Genomic DNA, 24,287 nt, shown 5'->3' with positions numbered 1-24,287 from the left:
AACAATGGCGAGCCACTTGCCAGATTTTAAAATGGAAAAAAAATGAACCCTTGCAAAAACCAAGTCAAAGCAATCCAGTAGGAGTAAACCCAACTGTCCTGTTCAATTGGTTGACTGACCGGAAAGTCCAGGAAAAAAAAAAAAAAAAGTGAGAAAACTAGACGTCTGAACAAGAAACGTTAGTGTATTTCCACTGGTGAGCGACAAACCTGCATCCAGAACTGTTCTCCAGGACAGAGACTTCAATGTCATCCATGCCATGAAAGGAGGACATCAGGCCATTAGTAAGATCAAGACACCATGCACCACAGTAGGGAGGATAGGAGGGGTCCAACCAAAGCTCCCTGAATAAGGACAGATATTACATGATCTATTTTGACATCATCAGTGCAATGGCATAGGGCAGGTTGCGGTGGCATAGGGCAGGTTGCGGTGGCATAGGGTAGGTTGCGGTGGCATATGGTAGGTTGCGGTGGCATAGGGCATGCTGGGGTGGTATAGGGCAGGCTGGGGCTTGAGCGCCCCCACCTCTGTGGTGCCTGGGTGAACTGCACCCCATCTAGGATCGGCCCTCATGTGACTCACATTCTGTGAGCTGTGTGTGCCACACAGCGCCCCCTGTTGCCCATGGCGCCCTGTGCAGCCGCACAGCTCGCACACCCCAAAGGCCGGCCCTGATCAGTGCATCCATCACAGGTGGGAGAGTTATTCAAAAAAAGGGAAAATTATAGAAAAAAAGCTTTTAAGGGAGGAAGGAACTGTAAGAATGTTGCCAATCCTTACAGATAAAATCATTGAACAAGGTAAGTTGAGACTTGAGAGAATACCTTGTTTGGCTGTCTGGAGTGTGGAACTAGGAACATTCACCTTTATATAAAAAGAGGACTTTTAAACGCACTGTAAAATCCCTTTCTTGTGGTCCACCGAGCAACAAAGTAACTGGTGTGCTATATTGCCATCTACTGAAAGACTGGACAATGGAAAACACAAAATATGTAGACCAATCCAGGATATCCCCTTCTAATACCACCAATTTCTACAAAGCAGTATCAAGAGCATGATTATAGACAGAAGGGTGGGACCTGTGGCACTCAAACTACAAGCAAAAGATTTTATGGTGAGTACAAAAATCCTATGGTCTTTCTCATTCATTGAGGGACACAGAAGTCTTGAACTGTCATTACAACCAAAGGCAGTCCAACTGAGAGGTGAGCAACAGCAAGCAAAACGCTAACAGGTCCACCACTGCCTGCAACTCAAAGAGCCACCTGAGGGACCTGAAGCTGGTTTATGTATGCCACTGCCATGGTGTTGGGCAACTTATTCTGGATCAGATCTGGGACCCTCCCAGGGGGGTTTAGGGTTAGTCCAATGATACAGGGACAACTAAAAGTTCCATCACATAGATTGGGAGATGAAATTCCGCGGCACCAATAAAAAGGCACTTAGGACTCCTCAGTTCGCCAAAATTTAATCCAGAATGAGAATTTTACAGAAAACTGGAAGGACTTTCCTAACTCTAAAAGCAGTATTCCTTTTCTTTAGTAACAGATGAATTGGCCTGTAAGGATTGAACTGACTTGTTTCACAACAGGATGCTCAGGAGTGTAACTGGGAAAACATAACTGCCTTGAAGGAGGCAACCATCAGCCCCAAAACTGTAATGTCGAAGCAAAGAATAAGGCAATGCCTGGACTGGATATCAAGTCTGGGAACAGAGTTTACATTTTTCCTAGTGAAAAAGAAAAAATCTGGCTTGAACGATAACTAGATATTCCAAGCAATGAATCAGTATTGGTGCTGATTTCTGAAGAATCAGAATCAAGACAAGTCACTGTGATGCCTGGGTGGACAGGGCTGGATTGTCTGCAAGAACCTGTGCCAACCATTTCCTCAGCAAAAGATCATCTAGATATCCCACTTTAGGAGAAAGACTGGTCCCACGGAAAAATATAAAAAAAAAGTCAGAAAAACGTATTGCATCTGGCTATAGAAATTGGGCTGTGCATGGCGGTTACCTAAAATAACAGTGTTATCCTGAAAATTCATCAGAGTATGCAGACCATGCAGGCTTTATTTGCTATACAGTTGAAGGAATGTTAGCTCAGTTTCCTTCCCGGAGGAAGTTATTGCGATGTAACGCATAGGAGTTAGGGGAGTGACGTCATCACGTTGCAAACAGAAGTTATGACATGAGGAGATACTGTGGTGTGATGGACTTTAAGATATAATCTGGACCATGTTGTGAAGCTTTGCTTTAACAATCACTTTTTGAATGCTGTTTGACCATGTATATTATATGGGGCCCATCCTAGGAGGGCAAATCTGTGTCCAAGTAAGGGTCAGAGGGATTTAAGAAAGGTGATCTTTGGATCAATTCTGTGCTTTTGATGACAATTGGATACATCAACATACTAGAGAGAGATTTTCTAAACTGTGAAGAGAAACTGTTGTGCACAGATTTGGGAAGCACTTTTTTACATACACTGCAGAGATCCATGTGTGTGTATGTATATATAGATTTTATATATTTACTATTTAGGTCTCTATATAAAACAGAAAGTTTATGTAGATTGACATGTGGATGACATATAGATTTTACACACATTACATAATGATTGATGGAAAAGGGATATTGCTGCACCAATCTTAATTTTTTACATATGAGGTCAGTATATTTTACATAATACCATCTTTGAAGTGGACTTTCAGTGAGTGATGACCAGTCTTACAGACTGCTTATCACTGAAAAGCACTTCTATTGGCTTATGATGTAACAAGAGCTGGAGTGACATATGCCAACATGCTGTGCTTGTCTGCTCACATTAGCTCAATCCACTTTTGTAAAAACTAAAATGTGAAAGTGGCACGACTTGAGGAAGGAGAATGTTTTACCTATAAGGATTCATATAGGGCATTATTACATATGCTTAATTAAGAATGCTTCCGAGTCAGAGGGTGGGATACGTGCACAGCATGGTCAGACAATGTTCTGTGGTGGTCCCAAAATGTTATACGGACACAGCAAGTTGCATAATCAGCACAAAACATTTTGCATAAAAACACATTTGACTGTAACAAAATGAATCATGGGATGGCGGGCATAGGCAGTAATCATCATATCAGTGAACCACATTGTTATCTGAACCCTTACATGTCTGATAGAAAAACATTGGTGTACAATTTTTGTACTTACTGCAACTATAGTCACATTTTGCAGCAAGTGAAAAAGGTTGATGTTTTGTTATGATATAATACAGTTCAATCAGCAACAATGTAAAGCAATTCAAGGTAAACCAATCACAGCGCAAATAATAGCTGAGAGTGAAATTTTAACAAGACTGATTGGTTGCTATAAATGACCACACTACGCTTTTAAATAAACCTGCAGCTCCTCATACACTAAATATTCAATGCGCAGTGCTACTGGCAAATCTTTGAAAGAGCCATAATGGAGAAGGGAACATTTTTAGAAATGCAGTATTTCAAACAGAGTAAGGCTGACCATAGGTTTGGCAATTTTCTTTTTCAACCACAGACTGTGTTGATAGGGGAATCCCTCCTCCTGCTCCGTGATTTTATTTTGACAATGGGAGGATTCCCCATCGTCAGAATACAATGATCACATCTGGTTGCTATAGCCGCCGACAATGTTTGTACGAAAAAACCCAGACAGGCTGGTTGTACTGAAGACGATCCATAGATTGACTTGAGTACAACCAGCCTGCCCGTAGATGCTGAACCAGATCAATTTCAATCTGCCTATGGTCTGCTTAACTTGCAAGACAACTTTCCAAATATGTCCTAAATACTATGAATTCCAGAAGTCAAGGATTATCCTTGATAAAAAAAACAAGAATCCAAGCTTATACCATGCAGGTGTAAAACAAAAAATGTTTTAAACAGTTTAAAAAAAGGAAGAAGTAACAACTAGCCTGTGCTGCCCACCTAACCACCTGTACTGAAGAGAGAAAGTAAACACTCTCAGCATCTATACAAGATAAGCTGCGTTGTGCAGAACCTTTAGAAAGAGGTTCAAGAGCAGACAGAATAGATATACAAAAAAATAGAATATCCTTTATGGAGAATAAACCTTTTTGTATTTATGATTGTTAAAATGGTTGTAATCCTCAAATATGAATAAAGCACATCCTTCTATACTGTGTACTTGTCTCTATCCAAAGCACTGAGTGTAATTTCACTCTGCGACCTCCATCTTCTGTTACAGTATCTGCATTAGCCACTTCTGACAGCTCTTCCCACCACTAAGAAATAACTGGTGATGGGGAGGAGAGCTCTAGAACACAGCCTGGGATTGACAGCCACAGCTGTGCATGTACCTGTGTACTGTGAGGAGAGCCATGTGTCCCTTCCCTCCAATCAGGGCTCGGAGCTCTCCCCACTGAGCTCTGCAGTGTGAGACTTCAGATCCCCACCCATGCTTTGCAGAGCTGGCAGATGCTGTGTAAAATTTATGTTTTGGAAGACTGTTGGGAAAAATTGAAGCAGATAAACAGATACAACTTATGTAGGAGGATTTATTTTATCTTTGTGCATCACCTGATTCTAGTCACTTCACTGGGTATATATAAGGGTTTACAACTACTTTAAGGGCACATTTTCTAAATCCTGGTTTCCCCCTGTTAACCAATTATTCCCTTACTGCAGGATGGAAATATGAAACAAGTTACACAGAATGCCAGAGACAAGATTTTTGCTTAGAGTCTTCAAACCAGGTTCATGTGATAATTATTATGTGGCACCCACTACATTTAAACAGCTGGCTACTCAACTTCAAGTAGATTTTCAATATAAATTGAAATTGGGCACACTTGTCTACATGTGGTAACACAAGGAGAGCGAAGTGCAAAGCACTAATGTCAACTGCAGTAACCCACAATCTGAATTCACATTACTAAATTCAGATAAGTACAAGATTAATTCTGGTTGACTATAATAGGAACTGCAGTTTTTTTTAAAGTCTCAAAAAACCCATATGTGTGCGTTAGCCTTATCTGTAGGTGCTGGGTGTTACAGGGATCAAGGTGTTTAATAACAGATTTCTGCACAATTAGATTTCCCAGATTGGTACTTTCTTTACCTCTTTATCCATGCCTACGATTTGCCTCTTGGAAAGCTTTTCCAGCTCGATGGACGCGTTGTTGGCATGAGTCTCCACCTCCTTCTGCAGCTTAAGGCGGTGCTCGTCCATCTCAGCCTTCAGCTTATTTTCCAGGGCGATCAGCTGCTTCTGGTGCTGGCGCCGCATCCGCTTATATCCTGACATCTGTTCCCGCAACTCGTTCTCCTGCTCATGCTCATGGATCTGCCTTGTAACCTATGAACACAGCCAAGTTTCACATTAGACTACAGCAAACCAAAACATTAACACTCATTTTACAAAGTACGCCAATCAAGAAGTCGAATGATAGAAAGCACGTTTTACCTTTTATGTGCTATGCAAGAAAGAGAATGTAACTGGTAGCTATGGAAAACCATCTCTGCGTTCGAACCTTAAAGCGACACTAAAGGTTTGGGTTTAAAAAAAAAACAAAAAAAACATAAACTTACCTCCACTGTGCAGTTCGTTTTGCACAGAGTGGCCCCCGATCATCCTCTTCTGGGGTCTGACGGCAGCTCTTTTGGCTCCTCCACACATTAGATAACCCCCTTCTGGGAAGCTCTATCCCGAGGAGGTTACCGCGTCATTGATTTGATTGACAGCAGCGGGAGCCAATGGCTTTGCTAAAATCAATCATCCAATGAAGAGCCAACAGGAGCTGGGAGAAAGCAACGCGGGATTGCGCCCACTGAAATTCGGGGTTCAGGTAAGTAAAACAGGGGCTCGGGGGGCGGTGACAGTGAGGTGTTTTTTCACCTTAATGCATAGGATGCATTAAGGTGAAAAAACACGAAGGTTTACAACCCCTTTAAATATATGTAGGTAATTTAATAAAGTATATGTGAACCCTTACCTTGTAAAACAACCCATTCAGTTCAAAATAGAAACAATAGGCAACATTTGTGTGTGTGATAGAGATTGTATGTATGTATGTATGTATGTATGTATGTATGTATGTATGCATGTATATATATATATATATATATATATATATATATATATATATATATATATATATATATATATATATACACACACACACACACACACACACACACACATAGATAGCTATATATATATATATATATATATATATATATATATATATATATATATATATATATAGCTATCTATATACAGATCTCTCTCACTCTATTAATATATATATATATAATTTTTATGAAGGGAAACACGTCAGCTCAAGTCTTGGCCATTGGAGGACAGACAGGCTGTTCTCTCAGAACAGGCAGAAAACTGACCACGCAGGGAAGGGTGTACTCTCATGCCTAGCGTGGTCAGGTTGAAATAGAAAAGTAGGGGACCAGGTATTTTCACACAAAGGAAGACATACAAAGAGGACAGGATACTTTTTAACACAAAAAGATGATACAACAGACATCAGGTATATGAAATGTTGGGGGTAACATGTTTTAAAAGTGGATAGGCAGCATTTCAGTTTCATATAGACATGCGAATAGCGCTTGGCCTATTTAGAATAATCACTGGGTGACAGCGGCCACAGCTGCTCGCATCTAGCTGCACACAAAGTGATTACCTGTGGTTAGGGACAGATGTCCAAGCCTGGATGCAGCGAACTGCGTCCAGGCTTGGACATTCATCCAGAACTGTAGGTAACTGTTCTATGTGTGGCTACGTGCAAACCGTGACGGTTATTGTCACAGCCTAACATTCGTTTAAATAGGCTAGGCGGCTGCTATTGTTCTCATGCCCAGGTCATTCCGGCAGCAAGAATCAACTGATTCTTGCCGCTCCAATCTGGTGGCTGCATGTAAACTGCTATGTGAAAGAGGCCTTAAAATTAAAGAATAATCAAATCTCAATCCTACTTGTGTGTAAAGAAAGGTTTCTTAAGACAACAAGAAAGATGAAAACCTGACAAATAAAGCTATAAACATACAAGCATCCATTGCACACAATATATCCATTTGACAAAAGGTAGGCTTTTGGACTACTCTTCTAATGCATAGGAATCTATTGTTTAGATATAATGGCTTTAAAAAAAGGACATCACTTCTCAAACTGACACCACAATCACCCAATCCCGAAAACTTTTGCTTGCTACACACCCATTCTGAAAACATGACTAAATGTCTGGTTTAATTAAAGGCCTCTTTTAAGAAGTGTCCATTGCTGTACTCTCTGGGGAATATACCAAAACTGCAACATTAAGCACACAGAAATGAAACAGTCTTTGACAAATATTTTAGGGTGCAGCACAATTTAAAAATGCTCAGTTGCATTTATAACAAAACTTTTGCTACATAGATTTGAACCCATGTTAAAATTTGACGGCTATCTGGCACTTAAAGCCTCACATAGCAGTACAACTTGACAAGGTTTCCTTCTCCTTCCCCCATTCCATCCAAAAGTAAAAAAAAAAAAAACTTCAACTCTACATTAACCCAGTCAAGACCAGCATTTCTTAATGTTTTTTCAGTCACTGCCCCCCTTTAAAACTATGCACAATCTTGGGGTACCCCATTTTAGAATGTAACATATACTTTTACATATCATGGCAGTGTCCACACATGTGAGCCACCCAACATGCTGAAGCGATTTATGCCTCCATCTTTGTAAACTGGTACTTTAGCTTTTCCCTTCTCCCTCAGTTTCTTTCCCTCGTGACCCAAATGATGACGAAGAGGGGCAAACAAGGATGAGGTGCAGGTGCCTGTTGTCCTTATCAACCGATAACATAATTGGTTGTTAGGACACTAGTGGCTGGCCCGCACAATGCAAAAGGTTGGCCAAGGAATTTATTTGGCCAATTTATGGCACATTTTTGGCATTTTGCCAAGGCGCCCCTGAAAAACCCAGAAAAAGGCACTCTGGTTGATAAAGGCTGGTCTAGACTAAGGCTACAGTAGGTTCACAATGTATTAACCTTGGAGAATATAATACTCGTTGATATCCATAAGAATTTGCTGGGCATTCTCCTGGCATTTAATATGCGTACGATTAAGGGCTTTTTATTGCAAGCGTATGAGCATACAGCATAAACTACACCTGTATATGTGGTGTCCAGAAGCCCCAGCTGCTGCATAATTCGATTCACAGGAATTAATTTTAAAATATGTCATATATGCATGTAATAGCAGTGTTGGGCACCTTTCACGCTGCGGTTTGCCTGCAGTGTGGGTACAGCGGAGTGTACCTGCAGTTTTTATGCGGATTACCCATGCTTTCTCAGACACTTCCATTAGATCAGGTGGTTTTGGTTAATTTCCTGAAAGTGCACCAAAGATGCAAGAGGCTTATGTTACACTTTCAGAAAACATACCAATAATGCCTTATCAAATAGAAATCTATGGAAAAGCGCAGGTAACCCACGTGAAAACTGCAGCTACATGTGAGGAAATTGCAGTGGGGCAGACCTTAGTACAGAGCCAGCCAAGAAAGGGTCATTAATGTTTTCCTTTTAAACATCCTTATACGTTTCGTCAATACAACCTCATGACGGGCTTTGAGTATGTGGTGTGGCTTAATATTCACAGGGACACTAGGGCCTATGAGAAGATCATGCTCAAATTATAAGAAACTAAAAAATTGCCTAATGCCTAGGGTGGCGCTAGTCTATCGGCGCTCAACCAATTATGGATGATGAAAAACTTATTTTTTATTGCTAGTGAATTGAATAGTAAGGGGGGGGGGGTTAATGAGCGGGTTGCCCTTAGGACTAGACAAAAGGAAGCAACAACAACAACCTAGGGGTGCCGCTGTCATCAAGGAGGTGGGACTCCATCTATGAAAACAAAAAAGGAGGGGGGAGGGGGAGACAAAAGCGATAAAAAGTGAACACTCACAAACATAAAACACACATAATTAAGTCCCAGGGGAGAGGATAAGCCTGTGGTGAATACACAGTTCTAAAAGGGTGTAGCTGAATGGGTGGATAATGATCTGCTGTAAGCACAGGGTCCAAATCACTGTGCTGCCGACTGCTTAATGAGACAATGCTGCGACAGCCCGGCTAGCATGTGGTGCCTTAGCTTCCTCGTTCCTGGTGCCAATGGCCGACAGGTAGTTATATCCACCTATATCGGATGTGTCAATTCAGGAAGAGGAAGGTTCCTCAAAGCGCATTCCTGTGACCCTGAATTTAGCCCTGGTTCACATTGATGCTACTTTGAAATTGCACTACTTGAAAGCGCGATTTCAAAGTAGCAAGGTTGGCGTGATTTTAGGTGCTACTTGATAGACATCTGTGGGGCTTCATGCACAGATGTCTATTGAAGTCGCACCTGAAAATCGGCGAAAGTAGTGCAGGAACTACTTTTGCAAATCGGTGTGGCGCTGCAAAATCGGTGTCGCACCAATTAAAACAGTGCTATTGCCTCAAATAGGCTGCGACTTGTCATGCAATTTGATCACTAAAATCACTCCAATGTAAACCTAGGCTTAAGGTGGCTATCATTAAGGCACCATATGCTAGCCGGGCTTTCAGAAGATTCTCTCATTAAGCAGTCGGCGACACAGTGATCCAGGCCCTGTGCCTGCAGCAGCTCATCATCCATCCAGCTGCACCCTTTTAAGACTGTGCCTTCAACACAGGCGTATCCTCTCCATTGGACATAATTACGTCTTTTTTTTTTTTTACATAAATTGTGAGAGTGTTCACTTTTTATCTCTTTGAAATTAAACTTTGTTGGAACCTACTACACCAGAGTGGTTGCACAGTCTCCCTCCCCTACTCCTTTTGTTCAAGTAAAAAAACATTTCACAGTTTTTCTGTAAGAATCCCTTGAACTCCTGTTTTTGAGAGAAAGGGTCTCTGCAACCTCTTTTTTAATGTGGGTGTCGTGGTCTTCCCGACCTTCTGATCCACCCTCAAAGTCTCTCTTGCTTTTAAAGCAGTTTTAAATCCAAAAACAAATATATTACAGTGAATCAAATCTTAAATGTGATGGCTGCATTCATTTTTTTAAGGCCCTCTTTTTCTGTTTTAATTTGTTGATCTAGACTAAGTCTGTTTTTCAAAGGGACAAGATCTCTTCCAGTTGTCTCAGTTTAAAAGAATGAGGCAAACCATTTAAAAAAAACGGTCAGAGGTGCTTACAATTATCAGCTTTTATTTACTCATGTAAGACCTTTATTCCAAAAGGAAAAAAAAAAAAGGTTTGCAGTAATTGATTATAAAGTTAGCTGGAGTTTGGCTTCAGTTTGTTAGTGTATCTAAATCTGCCGGTACAGTCAACACTCCCTTTCCCCTCAGACTGACAATGCTGCTGTCCAAAGGTGTCCCATGTGGTCCTTTTCCAGAGTCGGGGCACCCTAATACAAGACATAGGTAACTGGCTAGCTACAGTGGGTATAGAAAAGAATCACCCCACTTTAAAATATTCACATTTTGTTGCTTTTTCTGCCTGAAATGAAGAGAAACATGTTTTTTGTTTTATCCAACTGTACACTGTGTGCACAATTATTAGGCAAGTGAGTATTTTGACCAAATCATACTTTTTATGCATATTGTCCAACTCCAAGCTATATAAACTTGAATGCTTATTAAATGTAGGCATATCAGGTGATGTGTAGTTATGTAATGAGGGAGGGTGTGTGGTCCTATATCAAGGTGTGCATAATTATTAGACAGCTTCTTTTCCTCAGGCACAATGGGCCAAAAAACAGATTTAACTGACTGTGAAAAGACAAAAATGTTAAAAAGTTTTTCAGAGGGATGCAGCACTCTTGAAATTGCTAAGATATTGGGGCGTCATCAAAGAACCAAACATTTTGTTGCAAATGCTAAACAGGGTTGCAAGAAACAGGTTAAAAATATAATAAAAAATAAATTAACTGCTAAAGATTTGAGAAGAATCAAACATGAAGCTACCAGGAACCCATTATCCTTGGGTGCTGTCATATTCCAGAACTGCAACCGACCTGGAGTGCCCAGAAGTACAAGGTGTTCAGTGCTCAAAGACATGGCCAAGGTAAGGAAGGCTGAAACCCTGCCACCACCACTGAACAAGCCACACAAGTTAAAATGTCAAAACTGGGTAATGAAATATCTGAAGACAGATTTTTCAAAGGTTTTATGGACTGATGAGATGGGAGTGACCCTCGATGGACCAGACGGATAAGCCTGTGGCTGGATCAGTAACAGGCACAGAGCTCCACTTCAACTCAGACATCAGCAAGGTGGAGGTGGGGTACTGGTATGGGCTGGTATTATTAGGATGTGCCTTTTGGACATTTTTCGGGGTGAAGATGGACTCAAAATCATCTCCCAAACCTACTGACATTTTTTAGAAGACACTTTCTTTAAGCAGTGGTACAGGAAAAAGTCTGCATCTTTCCAGACGACAATGATATTAATGCAGGACAATGCTCCATCGCATGCATTGAAGTTCTCCACTGCGTGGCCAGCCAGTAAGGGCCTTAAAGTTCAAAGAACAATGACATGGCTCCTTCTTCACCTGACCTAAACCCTATTGAGAACTTGTGGGCTCTTTATAAATGGGAGCTTTACGATGAAGGAAAAACAGTACACATCTCCGTACTGTGTCTGGGAGGCTGTGGTTGCTGCTTTAAAAAAACTTGATCAATCAACAGATCAAGAAACTGACAGACTCCATTAATGGAAGGCTTTAGACGGTTATTGAAAAGAAAGTTGGCTATATCAATGATTTTTATTTTATTTTTTAAATGTCAGAAATGTTTATTTGTAAATTGTTTATTATTCTCATTTTAACAGATGAAAAACAAGTAAGATTGGAACGTTTTTTATTTAGTTGCATAATAATTCTGCACACCGGTAGTTGCCCAATGATTGTGCACACAGATAGTCTCCTAAAAAAAGCCAAAACCACGGTTTTACTTTCTTAAATATTCAGGTTTGAGGTTTAATAACTTAGATTTACTGAAGTTGTTCAATAATGAAATGAATCCTTAAAAACACAAAACTTGCCTAATAATTGTGCACACAGCGTATTGACTAGTGCACATTATAACATCCAAGTGAAAGATAGAACACCAACACGTCATAAAAAAAGAGTTGGAAAAAGGATCACCCCCCCCCCCCCTTATGTCAGTATTGTGTTGAATTACCTTTTGCTTTAATTACAACCTTTAGTCTGTTGGGATATGTCTCTACTAACTTTGCACATCTAGACTTTGCAATATTTGCTCACTCTTCTATACATAACTGCTCAAGTTGAATACAATTTGATGGTGTGTGGACTGCAGGCTTTAAGTAATTCTACAGATTTTCAATGGAGTGTAAGTCTGGGCTCTGACTAGGCCATGCAGGGACATTCACCATTTTCTCCTTCAACCAGTGTGTGGTAATTTTTGTCATGTTAGAAGGTAAACCTTCTTTCCATTGACAACCTTCTGGCAGAGGGCAGCAGATTTTTCTCAAGAACTTGATGGTATTTTGCCCCATCCATTTTTCTACTATCCTGACAAGTGTTTCAGTCTCTGCTGCAGAGAAACACCCCCATAACAGGATATTACCACCTCCATGCTGTAGGAATGGTGTTATTTGGATGGTAAGCTGTATTGGATTCCCGACAAACAAATTGTTTAGTGTGTAGGTCAAATTATTCAATTTTAGTGTCACTTGACTACCCTAAGTGACAGAAGTCATAGTCAAAACGCCTGTGGGGAGGGAGAGGGGGTAGGCTTACCAGTGCTGTATGTGTCTACGGACACACCACCTGGCTCATCACGATTGCTGAGGGCGCACCCAGGGGAGAGAAGGAGCAGACAGTGCCTCTGGGGGGGCTACAGAAAAGGCGGTAAGGGACCGCTCTGTGCATTGCACAGAACAGGCAAGTATAAAAAAATATATATTATTTCACAAAAAAGAAAAAAAAAAGGCGGGGGGGCCTTAGTATTAATTTAATGGTAAAGCACCACCAATTTATAACCTTAGACATAAATGGGATGTCTTGATCTGGGTAGAAATGCCAACATGTGAAACAACTTTCGTGCACTAACCTTGGTTGAGGTACTCTTTGAGCTATATTCAGCGATGCAAACTGCAGCAGCAGAAATTCTTCCGATTCCTGCTTCATCTCTCAGCAGCTAGGTGCAGCCACTGGCCCCATTCACTATAATGGCAGGTTGCTGGCAGCCACAGGTATTCGCTGTCCACACAACACTTGCCTGAGATCACTGTTGGACTGAGATCACTGTTGGACTGATACAAACAGCTGCAGACGACCTCTCATTATAGTAAATGGGGCCAGTGGCCACACTTAGCCGAAGAGCACTGCAGCAGGAAGAGAGATGCCCCCCCCTATCCCTTTGCCACTTTCTCCAGGCTTAACTAAACCCTTGTTAACTCTTCTTCCCCCTCCTCTCCCCCCTCCCCTTTTTTTTCTCCCTGATCAATACCCATGTGCCCCTTCCCCTACTCGCTTGAGGTTGCGTTGAGAGCCTGCTAATGCCACATGCATGAAGATTATTTCTTGGAATATCAAGGGTCTAAATTCCCCAGATAAACAAACTAGTTGCCTCAAAGAGCTCTGGAGACTGAGGGCTCACATAGTCTTTCTCCAAGAGACTCACTTCAGAGCAGATAAGATCCCTAAACTGCACAACAATAATTTCCTGATGGTGTATCATAGCCCGTCTGCATCTTCCAAATCCAAAGGAACTAGGATTCTTATTGCCAAGACTCTCCCCTGGCAACTTTCAAACGTGTACCGATATCCAGAGGGCAGATTCCTTCTGCTGAAAGGGAAAATGTATTCCCGTACTTTCACATTGGCGAACGTATATCTGCCCAACACCAATCAAGTGATGGCTCTTGAAACCTCTGTTTCTACTCTTGAAGCCTTCATAGAAGGGACCCTTATCTTAGGAGGAAACTTTAACATGACCATTGATTCTTGCAAGGACTCCTCTGCGGGATATACATTTCATTCCAGAGTTAGCTGATGCCTTCTGCAAATTGTATTCTGAATTATATAATGTATATAATATAATCTTTATCCAAATCACTCTCGGCTGAAGAATTTGCAGCAGCCATAGTCACTACCCAACTTTACACCTTCATATTATTATTATTGGGCTCTCCAATCGCAGCTCATGCCTTATTTCCTAGAAGCCTTTAATGCCATTACAGACAGCCAGAGTGCCCCCGCCGAGATACTAAGGGCTAGCATTTTGGTTATTCCGAAACCAGGCAAAGACCCACTACATTGTGCAAGATACCATCTCACTTCACTTTGGAACTGTGACGTTAGGCTATTTACCTAAATCAAAGCAACCAGAATGATCATCATGCAACGTCTCATTCGCTTAGATCAGGTAGGGTTTATTCAATCCAGAGAGGCAAGAGACAATACCATTAGAACAGCCAAAAAACTTAACACCCCTCTGACGCTTCTGTCTACAGATGCCAAAAAGGCTTTCGACAGTCGATTGGACCTTTCTCTTCGAAAGCCTCAAATGTTTTGGTATGCCTACCTCAATCTTGTCTTGGATATCTGCCATTTATGCAAACCCGACTGCTACAGTGAGTCAATGGCTTGAACTCTTGACTCCCTTGCGGTCTCTAATAGTACCAGACAGGGCTGCTTTCTATCACCACTCCTTTTTATACTCACTCTAGAACCATTTCTTCAACACATACGAATTAACGAGGATGTGAAGGGAGTCCAAACACCATCACAAGGTGGCAGCTTACGCCGACGACCTTCTTTTTTATATCACAGAACCTCTTACTTCTTTACCCTCCCTTTTACGGGAATTGGAAAACAATGGTGCCCTGACCAATTTCAAGGTAAACCTCCAAAAATCTGAGGCTCTTAACGTTTCTCTCCCAGACTACATTCTTACAGGCCCACTCACTAAATCCAAATCCAAACACTGCAAATCTAAACTCCATATTTAAACTTAATGTTCAGCCCTTTTGTCCTCCTTGTCTACAGATTTAGAAAGATGGAACAATCTGGCCTTATGGTTCGGCCGCTGTAATGTGCTAAAAAGGAATGAGATCCCCAGACTTTTGTACTTACTGCAGGCCTTGACTATTAGGATCCCCCAAACATACTTTCATTCAATAATATCCAACTTTGTTAACTTTGTCTGGCGGGGTAAGGCTCCACGACTTGCCAAAACACGTCTGCTCTGACCAAAACTCAAGGGAAGACTAGGGATCCCAGACCTGGCTCTCTACTATATCGCAGTCCACATGAATAGGGTAGTGGACTGGTAGTGACAGTGCCACTAAATTATGGGTCTCTCTGGAATAGGACACTGCACAGGCACATCCTGGGCCTTCCATGGGAAGGAAAACTATAAACATCTCACCTCTTCCACCACCCCTTAATTGGACCCACTTTGTCTGAATCTGAAAGATTTTATAAACATTCCACTCTCAACAGTTTTCCTTCCACTATGACATCGATAATAGGTCATCACACGTTCAGTCCAGGACTGTCAGACCCAGAATTTAATACCCACTCGCACCAGAAGCTCTTGCGTGTATCCTATTGTCTTCCCACAAATGGCTGGATCCCGAGCAGGACCCTGTTTAAGAGCTCGAGGTCCCAGTTCCTGGACCATTGGCAAGCTTTCCAATTGTTGCATTTCCTGAGCACACTGCCCAAGCCACACCCTTTTCAGAGGGCCTCAGCTCGTTTGAGGGACTCTGACTGGGAGATTGTCCGAATCCAGAAATATTTGTCACTCTCTTACAAATCTTTACTATCTTCATGGGCAATCGGAAACCCCGCTTTCTTACCAAATGGGAAAAAGACCTCCAGGTCACTTTTACAGGACAAAAAAAAAAGATTCTCTTTTTGGCCCACAAATCATCATTATGTAGTAAGTACCAGGAAAGGCTTACAAAATTGTGAATCGGTGGTATAGAACCCCAGCTATACTGGCCAAACTATTCCCACAATTGGAACGATGGATGCTGGAGATGTGATTCTCATAAGGGCTCACTTTTGCAAATTTTTTGGAGTGTCCTGGCATCAGTCCATTCTGGCAGTACTCCAATTTATTTACAAATTTACAGCTATCTCATTGTCCATGACCCCACAGCAGTTCTTCTTAACCTGATCCCTCTTTCTCTGAAAAAGTACCATAAATCTTTGCATAACCATTTACTTAATGCAGCTAGAGGATGTATCCCAGCCATTTGGAAACAACCATCTCCTCCTACCCTTGTTCAATGGTACGCCAGAGTGAATGCTATAGAAAGCATTGAGTAGCTGACCTCTGAGACATATCTACTGGGATCAGTTTAGTTTCTCTGATGAATATTCTCAATACTTATGAATTATCTTATGCATACCTTGGACTGAAAAGGTGTGTGGCCATCTGGGCTATACCCGCAACCTCTCCATCCCCCTTTTTTCTTTTCTTTTTCCCCTTCCTTCCTCACAGGGTCACTCCTCAGGGCAATAAGAAAATGTTGTCAGGAGACCTCAAAATTGGGCAGCCTCAGAGAACGGGACAGCAAACACCATCAACCTTGTTTTTAAGCCTATGGGGTAAATTCTCCAACATTTACCGCATGCAATAAGGGTATCACGTTACTCATTTGCATAAATTATCGCATTCGGTAAACCAAGTAAAAAAAACAAACAAACACACACACACGATTATACAGTATTTCCTGAAAAAAAATGTTCCGGTAATATTTGAATAAAAATCTCTTAAGTCCAATTCACAAAAAGACCAGAGAGTAAAAAAGTATGCAATAATTACCACCAGGGTTTCGCTGGCGGGATCACAGCCTTGGGGTCAGGGGATACACCGCCAGCCGGCCCAGAAATTGGAGGGGTAAAAAAAGCTGTATCCGATACTGATGAAGGCTGGCTGGCTGGCTGCCTACTGCAGGCTCTGCTGTCTGACATTTCTTATATAGCCGGCCCCACCGTTTTGTGACGTCACAAGCCCAGTATGCACGGGTCTGTGACGGCACAAGGGAGTGGGCCAACAGGTAATGTAGTCAAGTGACCATGTCCCTTACCTATTTAAGAAATGTCAGACAGCGGAGCATGCTTTTTATTTACCCGATACTTATTCACATGGGGAAGGGGGCTTCCAGATTTTGATTAGCCCCCTGCCCGCAGACCACCACAACCACCAGCCACCGTTGTGGGGATGAGACCCTTGTCCCCATCAACATGGGGACAAGGTGCTTTGGGGTGGGGAGGCCAAAGCATGTGGCCTGGTACGGTTCAGGGGGGGTTTGCTCACCCCCCCCCCTTTCCTGACCTGCCGGGCTGCATGCTTGAATGAGGGTCTAGTATGAATTTTGGGGGGACCTCACTGCCATTTTGTTTTTTACAATCAGCTATGAGCAGGGAAGCCCGCTGACAGCTGATGACTAATTGGTTAACCGCCGACTGCCTCACGCACTTATACGTCGGCAGAATGGCACGGGCAGGCACTATAAACAAAAATAGAGTGAGAATTTAGAAAAAAAGCAATATTTTTAACTTTTTGCTATAATAAATATCCCCCAAATATTTATAAAAAAAACACTGTATTCTTCTACATATTTTTGTTAAAAAAAAAAAAAAAACGCAATAAGCGTTTATTGGTTTGCGCAAAAGTTATAGCGTCTACAAAATAGGGAATAGTTTTATGGCATTTTTATTAATATATATATATTATTTTTTTACTAGTAATGGCGGAGATCTGCGACATTATGGCGGACACATAACACCATTTTGGGACCATTGTCATTTTTACAGCGACCAGTGCTATAAAAATGCACGGATTACTGTAAAAATTACACTGGCAGTGAAGGGGTTAATCTGTAGGGGGCGCTGAAGGAGTTAAGTGTGACCTAGGGAGTGTGTCTGTTAGGGGGTGTGGCTTGCCGTGACACGTCACTGATCGCTGTTCCCGATGACAGGGAACAGACATACATGTCATTAGGAAGAACGGGAAGATGTTGTGTTTACACGAACATCTCCCCATTCTTCAGCTCTGACGTGATCGCGAGACACCGGTGGACAGAGTTTGCGGGGTCCCGCAGGCACAGAGCCACACGGCCGGCAAATTAAAGGGGATGTATATATACGCAATTTGCCCAGCCGTGACATTCTGTCGGCGTAAATAGGCATGAGGCGTTCCTTAAGCAGTTAAGAACGCGGCATCCAGCTCTTTAACAACCAGCTCAATGCTGTATATTACCGCTAAATCGAACAAATGCCGCAATCTGTATTTACAATGGATATAGAAAGTCTACACACCCCTGTTAAAATGTAAGTTTCTGGTTTTCTTATGTAAAAAAATAAATGAGACAAACAAATCATTTCAGAACTTTTTCCACCTGTAATGTGACCTATAAACCATACAACTCAATTGAAAAAACAGAACTGAACAAACTGAAATCTTTATATAAAAATAAAAAATAAAAAAATGTGGTTGCATAAGTGTATTTTACTGCATATTATTAGGCGTTATTTAACACTTAGTGAATTGACCCCTAAGTGTGGTATTAGTTATTCCGTCAACAGATTCCTCCTTAACCACTTCCCGACGGCCGCATGTATATGTACGTCCACAATATGGCACGTACAGGCAAATGGGCGTACATGTACGTCCTTGCCTTTCCGCGGGTCGGGGGTCCGATCGGGACCCCCCCCCCCCGCTACATGCGGAGGTCGGGGTTCCCTCGGGGAGCGATCCGGGACGACGGCGCGGCTATTTGTTTATAGCCGCTCCGTCGCGATCGCTCCCCGGAGCTGAAGAACGGGGAGAGCCGTGTGTAAACACGGCTTCCCCGTGCTTCACTGTGGCGGCGTATCGATCGAGTGATCGCTTATATAAGGGAGACTCGATCGATGACGTCAGTCCTACAGCCACACCCCCCTACAGTTGTAAACACACACTAGGTGTACCCTAACTCCTACAGCGCCCCCTGTGGTTAACTCCCAAACTGCAACTGTCATTTCCACAATAAACAATGCAATTTAAATGCATTTTTTGCTGTGAAAATGACAATGGTCCCAAAAATGTGTCAAAATTGTCCGAAGTGTCCGCCATAATGTTGCAGTCATGAAAAAAATCGCTGATCGCCGCCATTAGTAGTAAAAAAAAAAAAATTTATAAAAATGCAATAAAACTATCCCCTATTTTGTAAACGCCATAAATTTTGCGCAAACCAATCGATAAACGCTTATTGCGATTTTTTTTATACTAAAAATAGGTAGAAGAATACGTATCGGCCTAAACTGAGGGAAAAAAATGTTATATATGTTTTTGGGGGATATTTATTATAACAAAAAGTAAAAAATATTGCATTTTTTTCAAAATTGTCGCTTTATTTTTGTTTATAGCGCAAAAAATAAAAACCGCAGAGGTGATCAAATACCACCAAAAGAAAGCTCTATTTGTGGGGAAAAAAGGACGCCAATTTTGTTTGGGAGCCACGTCGCACGACCGCGCAATTGTCTGTTAAAGCGACGCAGTGCCGAATCGCAAAACCTGGCCTGGGCATTAAGCTGCCTAAAGGTCCGGGGCTTAAGTGGTTAAGAGGAAAAAGTCCTAGAATATGGGGCAGTTTCATTTGATCAGCAGGTCATGTTGCAACCTTGGCATCACCCAATCTTTAGTGAAGAGGTTTCCAATGAGGTGGACTGGGTTACACAGGCCACGGGATAGCCTATTTAAATGCCTTACACACAGATAGCACCCACTCATTCTCCAGGTATCAACTTCTTTCACAACTTATCAGATCAGAAAAGGAGAGTGTTCATTTCATTGACGAAAATATTGGTCATATTTCCCATCAGCTGCATGTTTTCAGTGACAAAGGATGCCTGACAACTGCATGTAATAACACTTGTACTGCACTGGTCATAATGGAGCAATAGTATATATATAATATGAAGGTAATACAGGGAGTAAAATAAGCATTGGACACTTCACCATTTCTCTCTGTAAATATAGTTCTAAAGGTGCTATTGACATGAAATAATCACCACGTTGGTAACAACTTGTTCAATCCAAAACGAATAAGTTCAGAAATTAAGTTATGTGTAATAAAATGGAAAGACACAGGGAAAAAGTATTGAACACGCTAACTGAAATTCATTTAATACTTTATATAAAATCCTTTGTTGGTAATGACAACTTCAAGACACCTCCTGTATTCAAATATTGAAGGTTCCCTGGGCCTCTTTTATGACTCTAATCTTTAGTTCTTTACATTGGATTGAAGTCAGGTGATTGGCTGGGAAATTCTAGCAGCTTTATTTTCTTTCTATGAAACCAATTGAGAGTTACCTTGGCTTTGCCTTTGGGATCATTGTCCTGCTAAAATGTCCACCCTTATTTCATCTTCATCATCCTGGTAGATGGCAGCAGATTATCAAGTCTTGGTACATTTTTCCATTCATCCTTCCTTCAGTGATATGAAGTTTGACCTCCAAACATGGTGTGTATTATGGCATCCAAAGAGTTGAGTTTTGGTCTCATCTGACCAGATTACTGTATATTCTCCCAGTATTTCACAGACTTGTCTAAATGTTGTGCAGCAAACTTTAAACAAGCTTTAACAGATTTCGCTTTTTCGTCAGCAGTAGAGTCGTGCGTGGTGAGCGTGCATACTGGCCATGGTGGTTAAATGCATTACTTATTGTTTATTTAAACAATTCTACCTGCCAATTCCAGGTCTGTCTGATGCTCTCCACAATTGGTCCTCAGCGTTTGGACAACTCTTCTGATAATACTTTTCATTCCCCTGTCAGAAATCTTGCAAGGAACACCTGGTCATGGGCAGTTTATGGTGAAATTATGTTTTTTTCCACTTCCGAATTATGGTCCCCAACAGTGCTCACTGGAACAGTCAGAAGTTTAGAAATCCGTCTGTAACCAATGCCATCAGTATGTTTTGCTTTTACCCATCATGAGATGTTTGTGTGATACCTTGGTAATAAGACCTTTTTATAAGCCATCAGCTGAGACTGAACCAGCTGATATTAATTTGCACTGACAAGCGACAGGATTGCTTTCTAATTACTGATAGTGTCTTGGCTTTCCATGCCTTTTTGCACCTCTCTTTCTTACTTTTCCCTGTGTCTTTCCATTTTATTACACATAACTTAAATTTCTGAAGTTATTTGTTTTGATTTCCTTGTATGTATGGATTACATGGGCTGTTACTGACATAGTGAAAATTTCATGTCAATAGAACCTTAAATATATTTACCTAGAACAATGGCGACGGGTTCCATACTTATTTTACCAGCTGTATATACTGGTGGTGTCCGTCAGTCAGAGATTAGATAACTTTTCTAAGCAGCCAGTTTGCTTCTATCTCACCTTCTCAGCACTTCAGTCATCATGCAAGTACTCACCCCTCCACTTGTCACAGGTATACAAATTTAAAAGAGGTACAGATTTACCCAAGATAGCTCAGAGTGCACAACTTCACCCTCTGCAAAATACCTCCCCTCTTCTATCCAGACATCTTCCTCTCTAAAGAACAGTTGGACCCCTTTCACACTGGGGTGTTTTTCAGGCACTTTAGCGTTAAGAAAAGTGCCTGTAAAGCGCCTAAAAAAAGCTGCATCTGCAATCCCAATGTGAAAGCCCGAGCGCCTGAAAAACGCCCCAGTGTGAAAGGGGTCTTAGCGTTAAAAAGAATTCCACAGGAGAGTTTACCATGGAGAACACAAAAACCAGTGTAGTCAAAAAGAAATTGAAAAAAAAAAAAACACTTAAAAAAGGAGGAATATAGTGACTAAGAGATGAACTCCATCCAATCGGATGCAAAAAAAAAACCACAATTGTATACCTGAATTTGTCCTTCTTTCAGACTTACAGGTGCATGCACAACTGAAAAAAGCAGGGTCAGTGCTCTGAGCCAATTAGAGCTCTATGGCTTTTTGCTTTTTACCAGAATGCTTTCAGGTGGGGAGAAAGCAAAATGACGATCTTCATTGTCCACTTATAACCAAGGGTCTTACTTGGTGTTTAGGATGTATTCCTTCAACAAGCAGCCCATCAGAACTTAGCATACAGACTACCATGCTCCAGACCTCTAATCAGGTCTGGGGAACAGTGAGATGCATGCTAAGTTACAGCAGCTCCAGCATTCTTTAGCAACAGATGCAATCCAGCATGAAGCCTGGGAGCTGAATCAATCAGCCCAGGGCTTCTGCTACCTAATGTGCTATTGGAGCCCCAGCAGCATGAAAAAGTAAACACAATGTGGGTCAATGTTTCTACTCTTGGATAACATTGGAAATTAAATGACATCATAGCACTTCCTGTTAAAATGGAGGCTCAGGCAGAGCTGAAGCAGGCAGCAGTATAACCCATGCTTATTATCTAACAAAGTGTCACTCAATGGATATAGAAAGTTATTTTACTGCAATAATATTTTGCTGGTGTATTGCAACCAGCAGTAGATGACTATTAGTAGTGATCTGTTGCCACATGGGGGGCTTCACAGTAAAAGATCGAAAGAGTGAGGAGCGGGCAAGTATTTACTCAGGTGGGCATCAAAAAAATGGAAACCTATCAGGATGGATTAGAGGGGTGGAAGGGAGGCATGGTAACGTTTTGCTTGGAGTGGGGCATTAACCATCTGAGGCATTTCATTTATCAAACATAATGTGGGAATATCATAAGTCAAATGGTGGAAGCCCAAACTAGAAACAATGCTCTGCTGGAACTTCTAATTTCAAACACAGAGTTCACTGCATATGTAGAATGGATCATTTAGATAACAGCGATTAGAGAGTAAGATAAGAGAAGGTTAAAGGGGTTGTAAAGGTTCAGTTTTGTTTTTCCTAAATAGCTTCCTTTACCTTAATGCAGTACTCCTTCACTTACCTCATCCTTCCATTTTGCTTTTAAATGTCCCTATTCCTTCTGAGAAATCCTCACTTCCTGTTCTTCTGTTTGTAACTCCACACCAGGGAGAAAGCTTCGCATTACTGTGTGGAGTTACAGACAGAAGAACAGGAAGTGAGGATTTCTCAGAAGAAATAAGGACATTTAAAAGCAAAATGGAAGGATGAGGTAAGTGAATGAGGACTGCACTAAGGTAAAGGAAGCTATTTAGGAAAAAAAATTGTACCTTTACAACCCCTTTAAGTACACTAAATTTCAAAAGAGCCAACATTACCAAGCTGCACACTACATAATACTACAGTGTCTTGAAAACCCCTTGAAATTTCCAACATTTTGTCATGTTAGAACCAAAAACAAATGCATTTTATTGGGATTTTATGTGATAGACCAACACAAAGTTGGTCTGGTGTGTTTCTTGGCCTTGATGGTGTTGTTTGTTCACCAAGTTTCTCTAACAAACTTCTGAGGGCTTTACAGAACAGCTGTATTTATACTGAGAATAAATTACACACAGGTGAACTATATTTACTAATTAGGTGACTTTTGAAGGCAATTGGTTTCATTAGATTTTAGTTGGGGATATCAGAGTAAAGGGGGCTGAATACAAATGCACGTCACACTTAAGATATGTATTTGTTTTTTTTTAAAACCGTTTATTATTTTCTTGCCACTTTGTGTTGGTCTATCACATAAAATCCCAGAGCCGCAGCTCTGTGTGTGTATGCAAACAGAGACGTTGTTGAGCCCCACCCCACTTCTCCTTATTGACTCTCTGGCTGTGACTGAAAGCAGTAGGAGCCAATGGTCTAGAGCAGCCCCCAAATGCTAGTAGGCGAGTGGATTTAAGCTGGGGGGGCGAGTGATGACAGGGCTGCATGACCAATCTCCCTCCAATCTGTGCCTACACTTAGAGTCCCGATGAGATTGGCGGCCGAAGAGGAAAGGTGCATGCTCGGGAAAAGTAGTCTGTTGAGCCGCGCACAGGCAGAGCAGTACACAGGTGCTCTACTTACAATTCTCATTAAGCCATGGGACCCAACAGTATGACCTCTCTGAGCTGACCTCTCTAAGTAATGAGTGAGGTGGAGGATTGGAAAAATTACCACTCCGGTGCAGCGCTCACTGAAAGTTGCCCTGACATGAGAGCGGCAGCCTTCCAGTTTGTGCAGTTTTCTTCTCCTTGTGCTCTATGTAAGTGTCCAACAGTTTAGCCTGAGCACTGTGAACAGACTGGTCTCAATGTGTGCTGTGCGCTGTCAGTGTGCACTGTGTTATGGTGTCAATGGCTGTGCAGTTGTGTGTATCTCAGCGCTGGATTGTACTCCCTCCCGCTGTGCTGCAGCTCCTCTCCTCTCTGCAA

The 24,287-nt window shown here is 41.7% G+C and overlaps 1 protein-coding gene across 5 annotated transcripts in view; it reads right to left on the bottom strand.

Moving 5' to 3' along the window:
• The window catches only part of TAOK3 (TAO kinase 3), a 371,844-nt gene that overhangs the window by 86,197 nt on the left and 261,360 nt on the right, over positions 1–24,287 (bottom strand). For all 5 annotated transcript variants that reach the window (XM_040345730.1, XM_040345722.1, XM_040345755.1 and 2 more), the window contains one exon: positions 5,102–5,338. In XM_040345730.1, coding sequence (XP_040201664.1) covers positions 5,102–5,338 — 237 coding nt within the window. The remainder of the gene's footprint in view (positions 1–5,101; positions 5,339–24,287) is intronic.

This window comes from Rana temporaria, chromosome 1 (assembly GCF_905171775.1).
Source record: "Rana temporaria chromosome 1, aRanTem1.1, whole genome shotgun sequence".
NCBI classification, from domain to species: Eukaryota; Metazoa; Chordata; class Amphibia; order Anura; family Ranidae; genus Rana; species Rana temporaria.
The sequence above is the reverse complement of the archived record's forward strand: the minus strand, read 5'-3'. Positions and strand labels throughout refer to the sequence as shown.